Genomic DNA, 24684 nt, shown 5'->3' on the forward strand with positions numbered 1-24684 from the left:
GGGCAGGGACACCCTCCACTAGACCAGGTTGCCCAAAACCCCATCCAACCTGGTCTTGAACACTTCCAGGGCATCCGCAACCTCTCTGGGCAACCTGTTCCAGTGCCTCACCACCCTCACAGTAAAGAATTTCTTCCTAATATCTAATCTAAATCAACCCTCTTTTAGTTTAAAGCCATTACCCCTTGTCCTGTCACTACACTCCCTGATAAACAGTCCCTCACCATCTTTCAAATTTAAAGCACTTTCAATTTAAAGTACTTTCTGCTTGGCAGAAATTACTGAAAGACACGTGACAAAATGAAGTAGCAAATAACAATTGTTTCTCACCTAGCTCCACATCTTGATCATCTGTGAGCACAAGGATGATATTTGGTCTGATATTTTTTCGCTCCTGCTGCACACGTCCTCTGAACCTCGGGGACTTAATGGTGGAACAGTGACTTGTTAGCAATTCAATACTGAGCACTGCCAACATGAGTGCAAACCAAGAAGACTTCATAGTAGTTCCAGTATTTCAATGAAAAGACTGATCCAGAAGTGCCTGAGCTCTAGTTTTCAAGACCTGTAAGGGAGGAAAAGAAATTCTGTTCAAGGAATAAATAAACTCCCAGTCACACAGTGAAAGGATGACACTTAGGGAAGTCAAGCCTGACACATACCATTTAACATGATTATAAGCCATATTGTTGAATAAGAGCTTTATTCTGTCATTTTCTAAGAATAAACTCGGTCATTCTGCAACTACGCTTTCTCAAACAATTTTTGCTTGAAGTCATACCACTGCCTGCATGTTGTATAGGCATGACTTCTGGTATATTCCTCACAACGCTCCTTCTACACCCCACGCTTCTTTTTGTGCAGCATGTTCCTTATATTCAGTACCTGGGCGCAGTAAAAAATTGCTGAGATGCAGACGTGTTCAGAACATCTGTAGGAGGAGCCCTGTAAGGAGAAAGCAGAAGGCTTGTCAGTCAAAGACCTCAGCACTGTGGCTGTGCTTCAAAGTCTCCAGAACTGTTCGTTACAGCTTCTTTCTCTGTCCTGAAAGAAAAGAGTAGAAAAAATTTGCATTCCCCTCAGCTCACCTCCTGAATTTAGTACCACACCTATGCAGCAGTTAGATGGCACCTTGACTGCTAAAGGACATATATATTATGTCATCAAACGCAGGTGCTTTTCCAACAGTTATAGTCAGCCTGAGATTCTGAGAATAAGAGTAATTCCAGCGTACGGCACCTGGCAAGAGATAAAGCTATTTTAGGTTAACTCACCTGCACGAGCGACTAAACCCTTACAAAGCAGAGGGGAGAGCGTGGCTGTCATTTGCAATCTGCATTGGATCACTATGTGAAAAGTCGTCTTCCCACTGACAAGAAAGCTCATATTAAGTGACAGTCCAGATGATCTTACCCAGCATTGTGAAAGAGCGTAACTGTCCCTCAATCAATCAACGACGGACCTGAGTGCCTCATCCATAATGCACAGTACCTCTGGCACAGCCTTGTCCTTGATACTCCGCTTCCAGACTCGGCTCAGTACGTTATCAGAACCCCCTCTCCGTGCCTGTCAGTCAAACAGCCTTGCTTTTGTAAGACCTGATGCAAGCACAGAGGCTTGGCTTTGCTGCAGCAGATTTAAACCCGCGACTGAAAATGACTGATTGGCCCGGGGAGGAATGGGTAGCCACTTACACTTTAACATTTTTGGCATTACCGACTGAAGCTCTGCAAAACCCTCCTGTTACACAAGGGAAGGGAGGGGATATCTGGGGGCAAAAAGGAAGGGGGTGGGAAAGAAACCGCGGAGTCATGCCTGCTCCCTCCAGGGTACTGACCTGCCACATACGTTCCTTCGGGCTTTATTTTGGGACCGTGGATAAAGCCCGGTGACATTGGTCAATAAAAAACCCTACAAAAACCACCCAAGTCCAAGAAGATTCAAGAGGCGTGCCCAAGAGGAGGCACACATGGGAACCGGGGTGCACATTATATAATTAGACTGGAGCATAATTCACGAGAAGATCTGTGCACCCACACCTGAGACTTTGTATTCAGACATGCAACATTAACTGCAAACAGATTAATAAGCAGAAATAATTTAATGAGAGCAACACAGCAGACAAAAAGGGCCCCATCACTCACCTAAAAATGCGTTAGTAGGAAGGTGCTCTAAATTTCAGGGGAAGAAGCCATAGGAGAGGGAGCGGATGGGACTTGGTGCTGGACTGCTAGAAAAAATATCGTGTTCTTGTTTTCACATACACCTTTTATTTTAAGCTTCGCAAGCTAAACAGTTTCATGCTCCTCACTCTGGCAGGCTGTAATTACACCAGAAGAGTGTGAATGTCTTTAAAAGGAAAATCCAAGTGTCTGTTGCAGAGAAATCCTGTCTTTCATTGTCTCTGCACCAGCAAACAGTCCAGCCTCCGACTAACATTAGAACACTGCAAAGCCAATACAGAGGATCGGCATTTAATGTTAAACGCCATTTCGGTGATTATACAACATTCAGATAAGTAGACTGGAAGTCTGTAATTAGTCTGGACTGACTTTTAAAAATATTTCAATTTCCATGTATTTGTTCTAAGTCACATAAAAGCTGACAAAGCCCCGAAGACCAGGGTTACCGGAGAAGTCAGCCTTCTTCTGACAGACACCAGACACCACATGCTCTTGGTGCAAAAGCAGAAATACATTTTCTCTAAATGCCTGATCTTTAAATAGCAAAACTTTGACTGACCTCACAAAGCACGAAAGGCTACGTGAAGTGAGACTCAATGTTTAGTTTCTTACCTCAGTTGTACCGTACAGCAAACTTTTTCAGACAATGTTGACCCAGAAAGCGCAGTCATCCTGACTGCACTGAGCAAACATTGGCACCAACGTGTTTGAATAATCCCCCACAGTACGAAACTGCAAGTTCCTGACAATTACACCTCAGTGCTAATAAAATTTACGCTAATCCAAACGAACATTAACAAGTATTCTTCATTTTACCCTCTTTGGGCTATATTGGTTAGTTTTTAAAAAATCCTTTTGTTTTAGCAAGTTAGGCAAGTCTTTTCTAGGAAAAAGACCATGAAGGGTTTCTTTTCCAGCTCTAACTTTTTCCCCTTGATGAATAAAGGACAAAATCAGGACTGATCAATGCTTATAAAATTATTGATCCAAGTTTCATTGAATAGTTCTTGCACAAGAGCACAGTAATGCCACCTTTTGTTGCTCATAACTATTGCAGTTTTGCATAGGACAAATCTTTATTAAAAGGTGATCTTTCACAACTTGTCCTTTTACAGCCTGTTTTCCAGTTCTAGAAGGAAATGAAGTAAAGAAAACTGTCAAAATACGGGCTTGATAGGGAAGACAAGGCTGCAATTTTTGTGTTGGTTACTGGCTAGTAGTCTACAAGTGCCCCTACAGACACTGTAATTTGTCTTCAGAAACAGACAAAAATAGGAGAAATTCCAAAAGGAACATTTTCAAATTCACATGGGGAAATAAAGTTTTTTGTGCAATGTTCAGAAATCAAGATGGTACTATAAAATGCTTTTCTCTAGCCAACTAAACAAGTGCTGATCATAGCTTCTATATATGCTATTTGGAAAATTTAAATTATATTTTTCCTATAGAACATACCTATGACAACTGAAACATAGTAAATAAATGAAGCCATAGAAATCTATTTTTCTTCATCTGAATGTAATTTTTTCTTTCAGGCATTCTTTTTTTTCATAGGAGCACAAATTCATAGTTTGTACTCACCTTTCATGGGATAAAATCTGAAAACTTGGCTCTTTAGTTGGTTCTATGCTGCTAGTATTATAACAGGCAGTTCAAGGACCCGTTGGCATGGAGAATTAATTACCCGTGAAACTTGAATTACATTGGCAGGGAACTGCAAAGAAGGGCTACAGTGCCACTTCTTGTGATGTGGAATAAAAACTAGAAGGACTTTATTTCTAGGTCTCTTAAGAGAATATCTTTCAGTGACCAAGAAGAAAAGCAAAAGGTAGAATAGTATCTTTTGAAATGATCCGTAGATTTTATATTCATTTTGGCCAAGAAGTGTTTAAGATTTTTCAGTGCATTGGCTGAAAGTGCTTAATTTGGAACACAACAAAAACCAGCCAGTTTTCAAAAAGAAGCATTTTCCCTTTGAAAATCCACTTTGTTTTCATGTCCACATTTTTTACTATGTTCACTTAAAGTGCCATTTTGTGTCTGGCCAATAAAAATCTGTCCAGAATCATATACTTTATGAAACAGGGCACTGAGTATCCATAAATATACTCCATTATAAGCTTTAAAGATGTATTGACTTCTTCATATTTAATATTCAGCAAATGTGGCTTCCACACATCCTTGCACAGGGAATCTGGCTTACATGAATAGATTTCTTTCTTGTTTGTAAATCTGATATCAAATGTGGGGGTAATGAGTAAGGACACTGGACATATGTCCGTCCCCAATACCATGGGCTACGCAATGCCCCACATCAGTAATTCATGATCAAGTGGTAACAAAAAGCAAACAACTTTGTCTTCTCTACACCAAAGTGTTGGTGTTTTCTTTTGAGCATGAGCAACAAGGACAGCACATCATCCAAAGTTATAGGTTAAGGCCTGCTGTTCTAGTGGCCTTTCCTTAGAAACAAAAATGGATCAACTCTGGCCAATAAAGGAAACAGCAATAGTAATAATAATAATAATAATAATAATAATAATACCAGTAATAACGTGGACTGTGATTGTGGAGCTTGAGAATAAGAATTCTGGTCTCTTTTCCCCTGATATTAGCAATAAATATGCCCAGTGAATTGAGAATGTAAGGAACAACAGGGATCCTAAATCAAGAAACTCCTAATGTAGCAGCAATTTGGTGGTTAAGTGTTTTGTTCCTCATTACTATCCAGTATCCTACTGATTATTTCTCTGTACTTAGGTTTCCCTGCCTCCAAAAATTAACATAGTTGTATATAATTAAGATATAGTCCACAAACGAACGTTTTGCTACTTAGGACATTTTTGAGATTTGCTGACAAGTGCTAGGAACTTGCACAAAAATATATCAAAAGCATGGAAAAGAAGCAGAAGACCTTGTCATTGCAAGTGATAAGTTGCCTCATTTCTTTTCTGTAAAAGACCATTTTGGATAATTTCTTCTTATAGGTTTCTCTGATAAATAAATGGATAAAGCGTCTCAAACAACCAAAACCTCAGATATCAATCACCACAAAAAAATGAGATTTCCTTCCTCATCCCAAGCAGTGAAGCATTATCTTCCTATGTATTTTACCTATGACCTGCTGGCAGTTTTAGCTTTGATTAATGTTTTTCACAGGAAATATGACCCCGGTGTTCTCTGTTTCCTTAAAATCAGATTCTCCAAAAGAAAAGTAGAAAGGCAAAGGACAACAAGAAGAATTCTCATCATTCATAAAAAGCAGACTAGGGATTCTGCTATTGACAGCTTTTTGTAATTTCCAGTATGACCTTACAGGTTGGTCACATTGGTGGGCACCTAGTCAGCATAATTTCAAAAACCTGCCAGTCTGCCTGCAGTGCCAGAAATCGCTGTCATTGGCATCATGTTAACCGGAGGTGGCTTCACCCACCAGTACCCCTATGAAAGTCAGATTCAGTGGTTTACGCCTACCATTTTCAGTTCTTTGCTTTAAAGTGAAATGTGTCCATTTAGCAATGCTGCTGTAGTCACGAACGTTTTGCATACATGGAAACTCCAAGGTGAAAGGGAGTGAAAGAGGTTTTCTCAGCCACACACATACAGCTTTTGTGGATCTTTGATGTTCATGTCAAAGGGTGGATGGACATCTCAAAGTCGCACATAGTCTGAATCATAGCAGGTGTGCAGTTAAAGACCCAACAAAATTAGTAATTTCCTGAGATTATTAATTTCATAAAGACTTTGCAGACAGATTGAAATTACATAATAAAAGGTCAGGGAGGCGAGATGTTCATCTGCATCAAAGCAACCAAGTGGTTCAGAAGCCTCAAATCTCTCCTTAAATCATATTGCCTTGACGACTAGAGGGTTGTAACACCCTACAACAACAATAACAACTCTCAATTTCACTAATACAGTGAAGCACTTAAGTGGAAAAAGCTGTTGACAGATGACTGGTTCAAGTTTAGTAACGTTAATGCTCTTCTCACATCTTACACTTCTGTCTCCTATTTAAAAGGCAAACACTGCAATCTCAGACTACCAGGCACGACTGCGTAAATCTGTGGGTCAGTTTCCTGTGGGAATATCGAGCCTGCAGCCATGGGAAACACATTTACAGTACAGAAGAAGTCAGGAAAAAGCAAGACCTACCATCACTTCTTAAAGGTTAATCCCCTAATCTTAGTTGTAAAGTACAGGATTTACAGTGAACACAAAGAATGTGTTCCTATCTGGGTCTAATCTAATCACTATCTATTGGATTTCCAACACACTTTACTAATCAATCGGTTATCTGCTCACCTTCCAAATGTAATCTGTGTATTATAATGATGTATCATCAGTGCCTCCGGGTAGATTAATTTAAAGTAACTATAATTTAAAGTAATTGCAGGCAGGGAGAATCATAACCTTGTATTACGTTTTTACATTGTAATTTTGCAAACAGTTACAGACAGGAAAGGAAAAAGCCTGTAGTGACTTGAAAGTATAACGCACACTTGCTAACCCACTTTTATAACTTTGTGGAGGTTAAGGGATATTCTTAGTAGGTAAAAGTTTCCAACACTTCGTATGTCAGAGTAAAACAACATACTCCAATAACATTTTAAAAATACAAAACTGTAGAAGAAATGATCTGTCTTTGAGAAAAAGAAAATATGTCTTTGATTTTAATGCTGTTAATATAGTTGAACAAAACATGAAAGAAACTGAAAAATAATATTTTAATATTAACTTCCAATCTGAGAAAGTTTTAAAAGAAAATTCCCGCGTATTTTTCACTAAGAGGAGTGCCTACTGCAAAGTGACAAACTTCTAATAATATACAGCTACTTAAATTTATTTCTCACCATCTGATTTACTTTGTTTTAGAATTTCATATTTCAACACAGCCGAGAAGTGCACTTGTCATACAAAAGAGCCTGGTATAATTGAGCCAGATGACGTGCCCCACAAGTAAAATCAGCCATTCATGAAAGCTGGTCACCAGAGGCCATTTCAAACAATGCACATTTCAAAGTAATCTAAAGTAATCCCTTTTCTCTACTGATTTGGTTTCCAGGCAGTCTTAAGCACATGTGTGCAGCAAACAGGAGGCTTATTAAAACCTGATGTTATATTGGAAGTTATAATGCCATTGCCTTGTGATTGAATTCCGTGTCTGTTAGTCTTCAAAGAGAGGGAAAAAAATCAATTAAATTTATATGCTTATTAAACATGAGTGTCATGATACGTGTAGTTTATTAGCACTTGCTAAATAATTAAGACTGAGAAAGATAATTAGATGTGCACTAGGCTCCAAACAGGCTTCTGATATCAGATTTTTTTTTGTCTTTAAAGAAAGTGGCTTTCCAGCTAGCAGGTAATATAATTGCTAAAAGACTCCAAGTATTTTTTCAAATATAAAGAGTAAACTCTGTGTATGAAGGAATTTCAGGTAATTTCAAAATTCCATTTTAAAACCACATATCTTTGCTATATCCCTGCTCACTTCAACAGTGTGGGGCATTATGAAAACATACCGTACAATAACACACTGACGATTCAGTGATCCAGTAAGTAGTCTTGAGTTGGGAGATCATATCACAGAGGTGAACAACAGCGACACAGTTTGCGCATTTCTTTAAGTTCCTATTTAAATCCATTGGCTTTAGAAACTGTGCAAGAGCATAGCTTTTCACGTCTCTTAGATAAAGAACTCTTTCACTTTAAAAAGCTTCCATCTTAGATATGTTTACTTCACCTCAAAGGTCTGCGACTCTCTTTGAAAGATAGATTTTTGATTTTTTTTTTATTTGGTAAACAGTTTGTTTTCCTAAATAAATGGACATGATTAGCTTGAATATGAATACAGCATCTTTAGCACAGAATATATATGGATCTACGTATATAGAAGAAGAGAGAGAACATGCCCATTTCCTCATGGTAATGTACACACCTCCGTTATCAGACGGAGAGGTTAAGGTAGCTTGTGCGGTCATATGGGTGGGTGGTCTTGGGTGGAAGCTGAGCCTAATGTACGGCTGCTCTGGCCGCTCTCCTTGCTGACTGCACAGGGCAAGCAGCAGGAGCTCACGAGGACCAGAGGAGTCTATGTAAGGACTGAAGTGTGAGGAATGGGCAGTATGAATCTACATAAGTGTATGTATGTAAACAGAGCACCTGTACTCCTAGGAGAGGATCTCAGATGTAGTTTAGCTAGAACACAGAAGGATGGACTTCTCACAAACACCACAGGAATTAAGGTAGGTGCCATCCCCTGGCTAACCAGGAGAGTTGGGCAGTTCCTGTAAGTGCTTTTGAAAAACTTACTCAATTATTAAGAGCAGAAAGTGAACTTATTGCCAGCATCAGTACTTTGTGTGCTTACATGCACAGTGAGTGTGCACGTAGATCCACTGTGGACTGCACATGGTATCTGCTGACTTTCTCCTTCACTTCCGGGTCTGGAGACCAAGCTTAATAATTTTTTTTTTTTTCCCCAGTAGTACCATTATATTCAAATGAGTTTTACTCTCAGTAAGTTCAAACTGAATTTAATAGGGCTACTAAGATAGACTCCATGGATCAGGTCCTGAGTACCACTTTTTAAGCAAGATCTTCCTTACTAGGTTGCTTCTCTTTGTCAAGCAGCTTTTCCAGTGCTGGCATAGTAAAAATTTTACCTTCACTGATATACATGTAAAAGCTCCTTGACAGACCCAGAAATGTGTTTTTAAATAAGTTCCTCCCTGACAAACCTGTACTATAGAGAAACCAGCCTACTAATAATAGTAAACAGACAGTCAGACCAAACAAAACAATCTGTTACAAAAACCAGATGCTTCATATCCTTTTCCATAAAGGCTAGTCAGTGAGGAAGTTGCGCTGACTCAAGGTACTGCCGAGAAGCACCTCACCCCTGCTTTCCATCTTACTTTGTAATCCGGAGGCCCCTGGTGTTCCCCCAGCTGCGTTACCTGGGGGGCACAAGGTACAGCCCCAGCCCAGGAAGGTGGGGGACTTGTGTCTGCTTTCACAGGAATCCTTCCAGTGCCTTCGCCTCCCGTCACGTCACTGTCCCACAGTCCCCACTCAAGCACACACCTGCCTGCGCTTGGGAGAGGATTCCTGGGGTGACATGCCACCGACCCACCATGGGAAAGCTCTGAAAGTTATCTTCACGTGGCCTCAGTCCCATGGCAGGAGTGTTATGGGAGCCACGTCCTACTAGGTGAAAATAGTTTTGCACAGGAATAGCAGTAAATATGAACAAGGAATACAACTGATGGAGTTTACTGCCAAATCAGGTGTCCAAGTCCTTACTTTGACCCTGATACACGTGTTCTGCTGTGCAAAATAAATATGTCTGCTGGATTCAGCAGGACTTCTCACCTCCTTAAAACAACCTCCAACAGGCTCTTCAATGAATCCCTGGTGCAAGAACACTTTAAGATCTTTGCTGAATATTTCAAAATAAGCAAACCATCACTGGCACATGAGGAAAAGCCAAAATGTACAAAGCATCTTGATACTGAATTTCATCTGAAAATTAATATTCCTATCAAAAACCCCTGAAATTAGACCCACACTTCCCTGTTCAAGGACAGAATATACCATATACAGCTTATCTGTCCAAGGAATACCGACTCTCTCAGCCTGAGTTCTGGAAATCTGTTCTCAAAGAACTGTTTGAAAATAATCTTCAGTCTGAGATCTAAGAGACTCGAGAATAACTTGTTGAAATTATTCTGTGAATAACTTTATCTCAGAAAACATTTTGAAAGGGTAGGACATATAAATGCGCCTTGATTTTCCAAGTGAAAATGCCTGCGGAAAGACTTTCTTCATCTTTCAAGTGCACATACAGGTACTTCAATTTCACAGTCCTGGCTTCTGTAGATGAGAGATCAGTTTTAAGGCACGGAAGCGGAGGCTGAATACATTCAAGCACAGATATTGTTATTTCCAATGCACTTCTTATTAAGCAAAGTTCCTATTTAGCAATGAAGAGACAGAATTTTATATCATCTTTATAAATGATATAGATATCTTCTATCTTTATAGATAGTTAATTGTAAGCCTGCTCATGAGCCAAGATGGTACTAAGATGCCTGACAGGGTGCATACTGAATTATTTTCTCTAGCAGTGAGATGGAGCAGGCAGTCAACCTTATGTCCCAGCACCTGACTGTACATTATGCACAGAGAGGGAAGACAGGAATGGAAAGATAGATAGAAACTTCTGAATAATACAGAATGGATCAGGAATGGAAAGAACCAGAATGTATCAGAAATCACTTCCAGATAACGGAAAGGAGATAGAAAGGCAAAGGACAGAACTGTACTGCTTTTCTTCATTTTGTGAAGGAAGGAATTTGGGAGGCAGTTTACAGTGATTATTGTGGGGAAACCATCAATGCTTGCTTTACTGGATGTTTTTTTCCTAAATGTAGATGAGATGTTCTTATATGAAAGGTGTCTCATAAACTGTGTCAATGACCCGATTCAGGAATGCTTAGACCAACATATAGAGAATTCACTTCTTTGTCCTTAGCAGGCTCAGCTGTGAGGTCAGACCAGGCTGCTCAGAGCTTTACCAAGTCAAGCCTTGAAAACCCCCAAGGATGGACACTGCCCAAATGCTCTGGGGCCTTGTTCCACTGCTTGACTGTTCTGAGGGTGAAATTTGTTTTTCCTCATATCCAGTCTGAACATCTTTTGTTTCCATTTATGTCCATTGTCTCTTGTCCTCCTGCCACGCATGGAATGGGGCTCCATCTTCTCAGTGACCTTCCTGTAAGCGCTGGGGGGCTGCTGTTAGATCAAAGCTGTCTCTGGTCCACACTGAACAACCCAGCTCCCACAGCCTTTTCACACAGGGCAAGGGCTCCGAGCCCAACCGTCTTGATGTCCCTCTGCTCAAATCACTCCAGTTTATTGATGTCTTTCCCATATTCGGGACCCAGAAATGTTAGATGCTAACAAGTGCTGTGTCAAATACATTTTAATATTTGTTTAAAAGAGGTACAGCTATTGTTTAAAGAGGGAGAAATGAGCCAAACTAAATGAAACCAAAATATCACAGAGCGTTTCACTTGTAAAATGAATGAACTGGTGAAGATTTTCAAATAGTTGGATTGACAGAAAACATGATTTTTCTATTTCTGGTTATTTCTGAACTTTTTGTGTTATGTTCAGGACCAGAAATGAATAGCGGCATTAAAAAGAGCTGGTTTTGCTAGTTACAGGTTGACCTTTGAACTGGGGAGAAGTCTTCCAATTATTTCAGTGTTCATTGCTTCAGCAGAAATAAAAACTGATTTAGACATCATTTTGTGGTTTTGTTTTTGTTTTGTTAATGAAACAGATTAAAACAGTCAGGATTGGGAAAAGAAGTGCAACTTTATTTATGAGAAAAGAGAGATTTGAAATCCCCTCTGTCCCAGGCCCCATGTAAATGTAAAGAGCACAGCTGGAATGAAACAAATGATCTGACTGGTTTCTGATGAGCTGGGTGGTGTAAATGTTTCACACTAACCACACTGCACACTCATAATATAGGAGCTAATTCATCTGCCATGAATACATTCCTGTGTATGTTGTTCTTTAAAATAAACAAGCAAAAGTGAGTAATTTATCAGGAGTTAAACGAATATTTTTCCAGAGGGACCTCTTCTGTCCCATATGGCTGATTTTAAAGTCTAAACACAGGCATCTTAAATGCTACATCCTCTGCCTCACTATGTGAAACAGTTATTGCTTTAAAATAAGGAATTTCAAATTTTTAGCACTGTCAACAAGTTCCAATTGTTCCTGAAAATATCATTCAGGCTGCTTATTAGTTTCTTAGAAGACTACAAAACTCTAAACACAGGGCTGCAGACAGTGAATAATGATAATTTTCCAAAGCCTCTATTTACAATGGTATTGCATTTGAAAAATGTGTGTAGTTCTACGTTTAATTTAAGAAATTTTGACAGAAGGTTTATAGCCACAATAAAGCAGTTTTACAGGAAAAGCTTCCTGGAAAAAAAAGGCTAATCATAACCAGCTCTACATGTATTAAATTTTACAAATCCTTTTTATTTCTTAATACCTTAAAATCTATCCAAAACATTATTCTTGAAGATATCATTATGATCTATTAACATCACAATGATTAATGTATTTCCCAGAGTACTATAGTAGGAATGAAGCTATTAGCCTGCATTTGTTCCCGCAGAATCTTCCCATTGTAAGGGTTACTTGTGTAGGCAGCTCTGATCATAAGCTCTTAGTAATAGATACTCTGAGACTGAGGGTCACAGGTTTCGTAGACTAACGCAGCCTCCACATAACTTCCCTCCAAAATCAGAGGTACTTTCCATGGCTTATGGTGAAGAGCAAACAATGCCTCTTGGACAGAAGATTTGGAAAAACTCTACAAGGAGGTCGTGGCATAATCCCCCCTGTTTTCTGCCCATACATTTTCCTTTGCGGGAGAAGAATTCAACACTGAACGTTAGCATAGAAAAACTTCCAGACTGAAAATGCTGTTATTTGTGTTTAGTGTCCTGCTGCATATCTGGAAACTTAACTTACACCTAAAGAAAAGCATGAACACTGTTTGGAAAAACCACTTACTGTGGTGGTGGTGTTAGAAAGAGTGCAAAAGACTTCCAAGCTACAGAAAAGAGGATATCCTGAAAAGACATTTTCCCGTCTCTGCTCTTTTATTCAATTCTGTAATGCGCTTTTATAAAATTCCTAGCTCTCCTTAGCATCTCCTTTAAAAGCAGAGTGGTTCTGAGCAGATGACATCCCCTAAATCCCCTCCCCAGAGCCACAGGATGGGGATGGCAGCACCCATGTAGCACCCATATAGCATCATCCACCACTTGGTCGCCTGCTTGTGTTACCCCACCTTTGTGTTTTTCTGTTTTACTGAAAGCTCCTAGAATCTTACCTCTTCCCTAGCTAGTAAAGTATCTTTACATTATAGACACGTTAAAATTTGGACAAAAGTATACCAAACATTTCAGGGTGTAAAGAGAGAGAAAGGATCTGAAATGAAAAATGCATTATGCTGAAGTATCATATGGCACCAGATTATGTTTCCATTATCTCCTACATTTAAAACTCTGTTGACCCCTGGTCAGAGGCATTTATCTTAACATTGCAACTATTTGTAAGACTCTTCCACGTTTCTTTGCATGGTTTTCTCTCCCAAAAGTAGGCCTTTATTACAATATTGAATTACATATTCAGCTTTTCATGGAATAGAGCTGGGAAAGAGATAAAGCAAAATGTCTGAGTGTTGGCATGTGTTTCCTATGTTCACTAATGTAATTTTTATGTATCTGCAAATGAAATCCTCCTGTGTTTCGAGCAACACCTATAACCACATTTTCAGGGCACAGCATGAGGCCTGCAGGCCATGGCTGGGAGCAGCAGGGCAGGCCTCAGCTGGACCCATGGCCTGGCAGGGCCAGGGGGAGCCCTGGGGGGCTGGAAAGGGTCCTGGGCCCTGGGCAGGTGGGGGGGAGCGCCATGGGCTGGAATGGGTCCTGGGCTGTAGGCAGGGAGGTGAAGGCCCCATTGGTTGCGCAGGGACAGGCAGGGCCGGTGATGCCTCATGGCCATGACATGCAGTGGCAGCAACAGCATCAGTTGTAAATAAGTGAAAAAGTGTGTGTCCAGCTGAATGACAAACAAACTCCATTATCTGTAACTGCAGAAAAGTTGCCCTAAAAGTCGCAATGGGTAAGTACATTTCACTGGGAAATTGTTATGGATAAATCCACAGAATCAGCTGTTCTGTGGGGAAGGATGTAAACAACAACAACGAAACAAAAATTGCCATACAGTAGAATGGAGGGTGTCATAAATCATCACCTTTACTAGCATGATAAAGATAGGTCTATTTATTGTAAATTATCCTATCTTCTATGGTTTAACATTTAGTTCAGCAGCTTATACAAAATATGTATCAACTGTTAACAGTCCAATGATACAGGTTTTAGCTTACAGGTGAGGACACAGTGGGAAGGCAATTTTAGGAAGCAAATAACCGTAACCAAATAGCAAAAATCTTTTGCTAATACATTTTCTTTTTAGCGTGAAATTGCTTAAAACCAAAGCTGCTGATTGACTGGTGTGAATCATATGCATCTATCTCCTAGACAGTGTGATGAATGTCACAAGTTAGCATCTAATACCTGCCTAAGGCTTATTGCTGAAAAAAACTACTCCTTATGCCATATGTTATGGAAATATCCTGTTGAATAGGACTTTTGGACAAATTTTTAATGTGTTGTTCTCTGTTTGCAAACTATATGTTGGATATAACACTTTCAGTACATTTTTGCATGTTTTCTTACATAACATCTTTCATCCAAGTTCCTTGATTCACTGTGCAAACCATTAGCTAATAGAATATCACTGGTATCAACAAAATAACATTGAAACTGAAACAGAGAAGGATCAACTCCACTACTCTGAGTCCAGGCTAAGCTTTCTGCTTACTTGCAGACTTGAGGCTCAGATGGAAAACCTTAACTTTTCAATCTGAAAATACATTTCAGTACAATTTCATGTTGTGGAAAGAAAAACAAAAAAACACTGGAAAGGTTTTGTTTCCATTGCAGTGTGAAATGAGAAAATCTGAATCCTTGAAAGCTGAACTGTCATCCTCTGGCCAGCTCTACCTTTAAAGAAAGACATAGTGCAGATCATACGTCCCTATGCTATTAAATGACAACAGTTGTAAGTACAAGGCCTCCCTTAAAACCTGATGATATTACTACTGAGGATGTTATGCCAGAAGGACTTCCAAAACTAGCGCCATTCTGCAATTTATTATGAATGATTATATGTTAAGCTAGACTGGACCATGAGCTTGGATCCTTAATGATCATGCAGGTAAGCCTCCTGAAAGATGCATTCCCGACTTGTTTCCATTCATCAGCCTTGCATTTGAGCTATGACTGTCATATGCTAATTCATCTCTTTACTTGTAAACTGATCACACATTATTCAGATATTATTAAGGGAAATGACAAGCCGACAGTACCATATTTGGGTCAATGTTCAAAGTAAAACCATGGTTTAACTTACTGCTTTATACTGTAGGAATATAAGGCAGACTGCATTTCTTCAGTAATGTATGGTGTGTGTTACCTTAGGAGCTAAGTAAGGGAACTGGCAAAGATTTACTGATATTTACTTATTTACTAGCACAATTTTTTTCAGATTGGTTCATGATAAACTATTAATCTGTGTTATGGTTCTTTGCCATACATAAATATGCAACCATCAGACATTCTGCATTTAAATGCTCTACAATACCATGCATTTTCTCTCTTTGAAGAGAGAGGGCGTTTAAATTGCGTAATCTGCAGGGCATTCAGACTTTGGTAATGACAATAGCAGTGGAGACTAAAATATGACATATTACCTGCTGCTGTGTTGTGGACTATCATGGCAGATGCCTCATCTGTTAACTGGGCATGTCATCCATTGCAGCAAGCGCAGCACGTCTTGAACAACTGTAAGTTAGGACAGTTGTGCTGGTAGATGAACTTGCTGATCCCATGGTCAGGCTATTGTTATTATCCTGCTGCTTTGTTCACAGGTCCCTAGACTATGTGCTCTCACAGAAAAAAAGTCCTCACAACATGCATGTGCCTCAAGGAACAGCACTTGCTGGCATTTGAACAGTAGACACCATCTGTTTTGGTTCATTACTGGCACAGACACAGGTAAGATGTTCTCTTCTATGCACCATTACTGGAATTGTTTTTGAATCTAACAATATCAACTGACATCTGAACCTAATTTTTCCTCAAGCACCTTTCCCCTGCCCTAGCAGCAGAAAAGGAGCTTAAAATGACTGTCAGCACAGAGGAAAGGTTCCTTACCAGAAAGGAAGCCTTATTACAGATGGGAGGAACCAGGAATTTACTATTCTAGTGAAAATGTTTGTTAAGTGTCATTTTCCCAAGTCTTTTCTTATATATGTAACACACTGAAACTTCAGTAAAAGTTCTAGTAATCAAAATTTTCTCTATTTCCACAGCCAACTATTACTGCTACTGTCAGCTGTGCTGACAATGAAGTATCTCCCTGTCACTTTTGGGAATTATTCTGTATCTTGCAATAACCAGTGGTTATGATTAACATATTGTTCTTATTAACCAGCATTCTAGGAAAGGACGTTGACAGTTGAATAAGCATGCAGCCTTCTTTATTTACAACTGTTTCCTGAATTCTGCGATTTTTCTCTGATGCTCAGTGGTTATGCATTCAGCGAATATTTTCTGCCTTTTCCCTTCCTTCAAGAAAATCACATAATGTAAGCACATCAAAGCTGTTGGCTATAAGGAATTAGCAAGTGATCACCCTGTGGAGGGTCTCTCAGTCTATGAATACTACTAATAAGGCAATAAGTATGAGAGTTTCCTCAATGTGTAATTTCTTACTCTTCATCTCAGCAGGTTTTTCTTTACTTAATCATCAGCAAAATAACCCATGTAAATCACAAAATACTCTAGTTGTTTGATCATTCCCTTTCTTTGTGTTAGCCCTTTGATATTTAACCTCCCATTTCAGTTAGCTTTACAAGGATGTTTTCCAGAGAAACAGTATGTCTCATTTGATGCTATATTAATCATTTGAAGAGAACACGTATGTTGCTAGGTTGGCAGTAAGTGTATGCATATGAAAGCAGGCCCAGTTGTGGGCCACAATGAGATCCTTCTGCAACAGACCAAGAGCCCTTCATCTTTATTGACCTAGGGAGCAGGTCAGATATGATGGCTGCTATAACAAAGACATTTCTTGAATACAAAAATGCCTTTGCAGTCACACCAGCTAATCAGTCTGAAAAATCTCAATTTTATTTGGCTTTAAAATACTTCAAGATAACAGCACAATACAGCTGACATGCTAGAAGAAAGGCTAATACTTAATCTTTTCCAAGCCATGACAGACATGCAAATTAACATCTGACTGGAGATGGTAAGCCTTTTGGCAAACTACAGGTATCTTTTCACCTACTAACTAAAGCAAAGCAACAACTAACTCCAGAAGAAAGTAACTTTACCAGGTAAATAAGACACATGCATCTCTGTTAAAAATAAAAATAAAAAAATTAAAAAAAAAAAAAAAGAAGAAAAAGTCTTTGCAGTAAGCAATGGGCTGTGTTGTCCCTGTTTTGCTCTGCAAACATTTTTATTTTCACCCAACTTGTGAAAGAGCAAGCGAACTGCATGCCAACTATAACACATTTACTGGTTATTTTCTATGATCAAGCAGAGGGTGGTGAACTGTGTGCAAGAGGATCCTGAAAAGTAGTAACTTAGGATCCACCTGGATTCATGTGAAGGGTAGTAACTTTCACATGGATCACAACACAAGGTGGATAATACTTTCACCATTTTCCTGTCCTGTGGTACCTTACCCAGCCTGACCTGAAGAATAAAACTTCTAAGGTCACCATAATGGAAAATTAATATCCTTACACTATGTATATGTTACATTGGAAGTAAAAACTTAATACTTAAAATAACATTTTCAATGAAATTTTATATGAGGGTTTCAAAAGAAGGAAAAGCTAGCAGGATGAATACTCTTTTCAACAACAGAATAAGCTCTTACCCATAGAGATACACAACACTGTAAAACTGCTCAGAGATTGAGGTATGTAAGCTATGTGGCAAATATTATAGGGATCTTAGTTTCTATCCTGCTTCACGGGATGAAAAGGAGCGTTTAACTGCTTGGCTCCTGCTGTTCTTGAATGAAAATCCACTGCTTCATTAATATTTATCCCTTTTTCTTCTAACCCTACTATACATGTTCTCTTTCGGAGTTTCAGGAAAACCAGCAATTATCACATCAAAGGTCATCAGTCCACCAGGGAAACTTCAATCCTTAACTGATGGAGAATTGCTGCAGCTTTTGCAAACATCTCGATCAGGCGAGCAAGTGTTTTCCCTCCTCCCTTCCCTCCTGTGACTCTTGTTGGTTTTATTTAATCAGCTTAGAAGACCTCCTTAGTTTTCCTGTGATGCCATACACTATCTTAGACATCAAAAAGATTTTTATACTGCCATTATATTTATACAGAAGGAATAAAAGAATAACAGTGATTTATCCGTGCTACACAATAGATCCAGTCTGAAACAGTCTGAAGGACTCCGCTTAAATTTCCTAAAAGATGGTTTTGTTAAGCTCCATTCTGAAGTTGTTTGCAACACACTCACTCACTTCAATAGTAACAGTAGCATTAAAGAGCGAAGGTGATCAGTGCAGATGAGAATGACAGAGATGTTCAAATTACTGAACAGCAGAAATCAGGAGAACCACTGAAAAAAATGAAGGGACTCTACTCCTGCCAATAGCAAGCATTAAATAAAAAAGATATGAGTCAAATCTCCAAGATAAATCAGGAAACTGGTTTCAAAATAACGATATTTTAAAAAATAATAAATGCTGTGTTCGTGTTACTTATCTTTTGGCTTCATAGCCTTTATGGTTGTACATTTTGAAAGGTTTTTTGGCAATACTAAGTCCTAAAGAACATTTCTTTTTTCTTCCAAATAAGAGATAAGTTTTCCTAGAATCATGTGATGCCAAAAATGAGATGTCTGATAAAGCAGAGAGAGTTGCCAATACTAAAAAATGTGTTTTCTTCAGAGCTGAAGACGACAGTTCTGATGACATGCAATAGGAAGGGCACCACACTCCAGTCTCACTGGAGAATAGATGACCAAACATCATTAATTCTGAGTATTACTTTTTTTGGCTCATGTACCTTTGCACAATGAATTGATTTAGGCATGTAGGAATCTTGATGCTAATCAAAACATGACTTCAGTGTCATGTAGCCTGCTAGCTTGGGCAGGTTACCTCCACTAAAACAAAGTATCATTCAGTGCTTTAAAAAATCATTAAAATAAATTAACAAATTTGGCAGAACTGTCAGGGAATACTGCTCCACTTTGTCTGAAGTATCATTTCTTTCTGACTGCTATTTCTGGCTCTGATCCGTTGCACAACGCCTGTGGCCAAGTCCCATTAAATAAGAGTATTTCCTACTTTATGTGTGAATCTGTGCAAGGAGTTTGCCTTCACAATATTGTAAAGCAAAACCAAAAAATTTAATCCAACTTACTGCTTTAATGTAATTAGTTAGTTGATTTGATTTAATCATTTAATCCACGCTCCCCAGTGCCTCCTTTAAAGATAGAGAGTAGGAGGGAACACTCATGTGTACTGAGCCAAGCCATCTATATGTTTCTGAAGCATGGTTTTAATTTTAATAGAATTACAAGTTTGTAATTCTATGTTTCTTTTCTTTACAATAAACTAATCTCAAGTTTGTAAGGGTGGGGACCCAACTTAGAAGCCACAGAGCCATACGAAGCTGAAATTTCATCCCTTCCCAGCACTGCAGCCCTCCTTACCAAAACATGAGCTGTTACACCCCTCCTGCATGAGAGACTTCCCTCACCATGCACTACATCATGTAATGGTTTTGATGAGGATCCTGTTCTTGATAGGGTAGAAGGGGAGAAGAGAGAGACAGGCAGAAGAGTTGTTTCTTCTCCCAGACAACAGAAAGACCTGCTGTCTTCTTACTAGCAAGTGTACTGGCAAGGTTAGGAACATTGGTATTGCTACTACAGCTTTACATCACATAATTGCATTAAGTTCCTTGGACACCCTGCTAATGCAGGGCCTCCAGTTAATTTGTTCAAGGTAAATCATAGAATCATAGAATTGTTTTGGTTGGAAAAGACCTTTAAGATCATAGAGTCCAACCATTAACCTAGCACTGCCAAGTCCACCACTAAACCATGTCCCTAAGCACCACATCTACATGTCTTTTAAATACCTCCAGGGATGGTGACTCAACCACTTCCCTGGGCAGCCTGTTCCAATGCTTTTGGTGAAGAAATTTTTCCTAATATCTAATCTAAACCTCCCCTGGTGCAACTTGAAGCCGTTCCCTCTTGTCCCTTCACTTGCTACTTGGGAGAAGAGACCAACACCCACCTGGCTACAGCCTCCTTTCGGGTGGTTGCAGAAAGTGATAAGGTCTCCTCTCAGCCTCCTTTTCTCCAGGCTAAACAACCCCAGTTCCCTCAGCTGCTCCTCATAAGACTTGTGCTCTAGACCCTTCACCAGCTTCGTTGCCCTTCTTTGGACACGCTCCAGCACCTCAATGTCTTTCTTGTAGTGAGGGGCCCAAAACGGCACACAGCACTCAAGGTGCGGCCTCACCAGTGCCGAGTACAGGGACACAATCACTTCCCTAGTCCTGCTGGCCACACTGTTTCTGATACAAGCCAGGATGCTGCTGGCTGCCTTGGCCACATGGGCACACTGCTGGCTCATATTCAACCGGTCAACCAACACCCCCAGGTCCTTTTCCACCGGGCAGCTTTCCAGCCACTCTTCCCCAAGCCTGTAGCGTTGCCTGGGGTTGTTGTGACCCAGGTGCAGGACTTGGCACTCAGCCTTGTTGAACCTCATACAGCTGGCCTCAATCCGTCGATCCAGCCTGTCCAGATCCCTCTGTAGAGCCTTCCTACCATCAAACAGATCAACACTCCCGCACAACTTGGTGTTGTCTGCAAACTTACTGAGAGAGGCACTTGATCCCCTCATCCAGATCGTTGATGAAGACATTAAAGACAACTGGCCCCAGTACTGAGCTCTGGGGAACACTGCTTGTGACTGGCTGCCAACTGGAATTAACTCCATTCACCACAACTCTTTGGGCCTGGCCATCCAGCCAGTTTTTTACCCAGCAAAGAGTACGCCTGTCCAAGCCATGAGCAACGATATAGTAATGGGTTTTTACTGTACTGCACCTATTCCTTGGTGTTCAAGAGTTCAGTGTGGTTGGCCTAGCAAAGTAAACTTGAGAATTAACTAGGAGCATTTTTGCGTGAAATGGACTTTGTTAAAAAGTGACTTGAAATGTTAAACAATCGGTTTGTTCAAATAGCTGCAGTGACTGAACATTTGAGCTTGACTTCAGAACATGAATATTCTCACAGCAAAATACAGTGCGCTAAAGAATTTTGCCTATAGCTATGGTATGAATGAACTGAATCTTCCCCTGAAAAAGAGACATCTCTTCGATCTTCAACTGAGCATGTAAAATACAGGAACTGGTGTAATATAGCAAACAAGCTGCCATATGAGCAGTGAAATTTTACTGTTTTGTTTTATGATTAGTACATTTGGCCACACTGATATTATCAGCTTCTTAATTCCTAGTTACTGCTCTGTTTTTAGCCCTGTTAATTTTGTTACAGTTCAGTTAGGTTTGACAAGCACAGCAGAAACCAGCCACAGAAGCAGCTGAAAGAGTTTCACTCAGGTGCACTGAAAGTCCACTCAGGTGAGCTGAAAGGAGCTCCCTGGGTTGGGAAGCATTGGTAGCAAAGGACGTGTCACAGGTCTGCCATGTGAAAAGCCAAGTACGCTGAACTGCCCATAAATTAGGTCCTAGGTGAAAATAACAGCAGAGACCACGAAGGCTTTTTTTAAGTTTTCTGTTATAAAAACAGTGACACCATTCCTCTTGGATAAAACCCCACTATTGCTATCAAAACCTTTGTCCCATTAACACTCAGCTACAGTACAACAGCACTGAGGTTGTCAGACTCCTGCAGAACATTCGACTCTAGGAGCCTTACACGACAGAAATGATGCACTAACAAAAGCTGCTCTGGTTAGCTGTTTCTGGAAAAGCACTGATTTTCATCTACAAAGAAATGATTCTGAGCATTGTACCCACCAGATCACCTCTTTTCCTTAATTACAGTTCTGCAATGGGGACATCTGGAAGATAGATTAGTTTACCTGCTGGATACAGTTAAAGTTTCTGAAGCTTTAGGGAAAGGTGCAAGTTTATGAAACAGAATAGACAGTGTGCTTGTGGCACAGGGACTTCTGTGGTCTAGGCTTTCTCTTTCCAACAGGCTAGGAAATTCAGTTGAAGAACACAGCATCTGGATTACACCACTGGAAGGGCAGACGTTGTACAAAATATATTGGGATTTGCATTTTAATGAATTTATGATACGTCTATAGGCTAGCACAATCACAGTGAGATAAAAAAGAAATGCCCCCAAAGCTTCATGTGAGATACAGTATTCTTACTTATTGCCCCCAGGCACTGCATATTGCTGCTTGTCTAGATACAAGGCCGTGACTAACTGATGATTAATTAGCTTAACATATATTCTCATCAAATTCACTCCTTTCATAAGTGATTTCTTAAATTACTTAGCTCATGTAGTCAAACTCAGGCAATTATTGACATAGTTCGCATAATTCAACACTTCTAGCAGAAAGGCTCAAAGAAATACAAGCACACTGAAGTTTTACCGAATGTCCTTAAAGAAGTTTTCTCTGGGGTCACAGGCAACGGATTTTATTGACTCCACAGAGCTTTCAGGATCTGTTCCACGTGGCATGTCTTTGGTCCTCATTTTGATAAGAAAAGATTAATGGACTTGCCCAGGCAAATACCAAGACATAGTTGGAACTACCTGTATTTATGAGAGTTTCCAATGCATTTAACAGACAATACTAACACTTGTATCTTTCTCAGTTTAGGCAGTGTCTTAATTTTGCCACTCTTTATATTAAATGTGTAGGAAGTTTTGGTCAGAATCTCGTCTACGGTTCCAATCTAGAAGAACTTGCTGTATGTGATTGCTACCATCTGGGTCAACAGGGCTATATGCTGTCAAACATCAACCACAAATGGATCAGACTGTATTGTAATGATAAACAGAACCATCCCAATATAACTCTTATTTAACTTTCAAATTGTGAGGCTTAATTGATTCATATTTTTTAGAAAGTTCTTGATAATAAGTTGCTATAGAAATTAAAAATATTTGCAGCCATAGAAACCTTTGGTTTAGCACAATTAAGATGTTTTTCTTGTTACATTTTCTCTATTATGTTTCAGTCTTGTCTGTGGATCTTAGTTTTCCATTGTCTAACAGCGTGTTTGAGGTTTCTGGATTTCATTTACACACAAGCTAACACTATAGTTTCAGAACCTCCACTACTTGAAATAGGACTTTTGAAAAGAAAAGTAAAAATAAAGAAATGAATATACAATCATGAAGAAGCTGGGGGAGTATCTCAAAAGTTTATTGTGCAGAATTCTCTGCTTTTGGCAAGACAAAATCACGGGCAGCTAAGAACAACTTCATTTGAAAGTGCCTCCATCAGGTATGGAAGCAGCATGCTTCAACTGCAGCAACTTTCACAGCCATCGTAAACCACTAAGATTTTAATAAATATGAGACTAGGCTTTCGAGATTACTCTAGAACATATGTGTCTCACTGTCATATGAAAAAGTACATATGATGAATGTTAAAAGTTTGGAGAAACTGAAAGAGTCAGTGCTGGAATGCTATTTCATGCCACAGGCTTTCAAGAGCTGCCCAGGTCATAGTGCCACTGTGAGTCTAGGATTGATGCATTAGAGTCTCCTGATGTGAAGTACAGTTTAGAGATGAATACACATCCTTAAAATCAATCTCTTATTGACAACTGAAAATGTCTATCCTACTAAACCTAAGTAAGCACTAAACCCCCCTCAATCTATAGATGTCCAGAGTGGGTTTTGGAACACATGGACTGCTCTGACTGAACACAGGTCTGTGCAACTTCTCCCGGTACTTCAGAAAGACACGTTAGTTAAAATGAAAAAAACCTGAACAAACGGTCTGAAATCTTGTGGCACTGTGCCTCCACTAATAAACTGCTAACTCCTCTTCTAGAAAAATGGACCATGGTGCAGTCGCAACTGTTTCACTCCCTCCACCCTTTGTCACCTGCCAGCCTCAGGGTTGCCACCAATGCCAGCTCCACTATGGGCTTGGCAGAGCAGCATTGAATCCACATTAATAAAGCCCAGCTGGATACAGGTTGACGCCATCAAGAGCCTCCGTGTTTCCCAGGGAACTGGCTTACCATGGAGCCAGATAAGATTCATATGGTCTTATTAACTCCAGCTCTGTGTAATGCAAAAGCAGCTGGATTATGGAGCTGAGATGCTCCTGGAAGCAATGTAGCCACATTCATGTGGCTCTGAGCTTCAGCTAATATCTGTGGCATGAATAATCTGCAACACATGGATAATCAAGTGCTGACTGTATCCTGCTTCTGAATGGGTGCACAACCAACATATCTAGTGAGGCAGCGCTGAGACAGAAGAATTTAAGAGCTCTGAGTCTAAAAGAAATTCAAACCCTTCTTTATTTCTGGGCTGTCAGCAACTTGTTTTGCACAGAAAAACAAGACTGAATCTTATTATTTAAAGGAAGGAATTTTATTACTTATAGTCAGATTCACCTTCATGCACAGGAGCAAGCACAAAAATCTATAAATCACTTCAGGTCTATTTTGACGACTTGTCAGTGCTTCTTAAGTTTTAGGCTGAGCCTCTCTCAAGGTATGAACATGCCCCTGAGAACTCCACCCTACTTAGTG

General features: G+C 39.7%; 1 protein-coding gene across 5 annotated transcripts in view; it reads right to left on the reverse strand.

Annotated features, from left to right (window-relative positions):
- SULF1 (sulfatase 1) overlaps window positions 1-24684 on the reverse strand; it is a 128291-nt gene that overhangs the window by 67964 nt on the left and 35643 nt on the right. For 4 of the 5 annotated variants that reach the window (XM_054818109.1, XM_054818108.1, XM_054818105.1 and 1 more), the window contains 2 exons: window positions 886-945; window positions 331-565 (listed from right to left, as the gene is read on the reverse strand). In XM_054818109.1, the coding sequence (XP_054674084.1) occupies window positions 331-502 (172 nt within the window). In that variant the 5' untranslated portion in view covers window positions 503-565; window positions 886-945. The other variant, XM_054818107.1, reaches the window with a different exon arrangement.

Source organism: Grus americana, chromosome 2, assembly GCF_028858705.1.
Source record: "Grus americana isolate bGruAme1 chromosome 2, bGruAme1.mat, whole genome shotgun sequence".
Lineage (NCBI taxonomy): Eukaryota > Metazoa > Chordata > Aves > Gruiformes > Gruidae > Grus > Grus americana.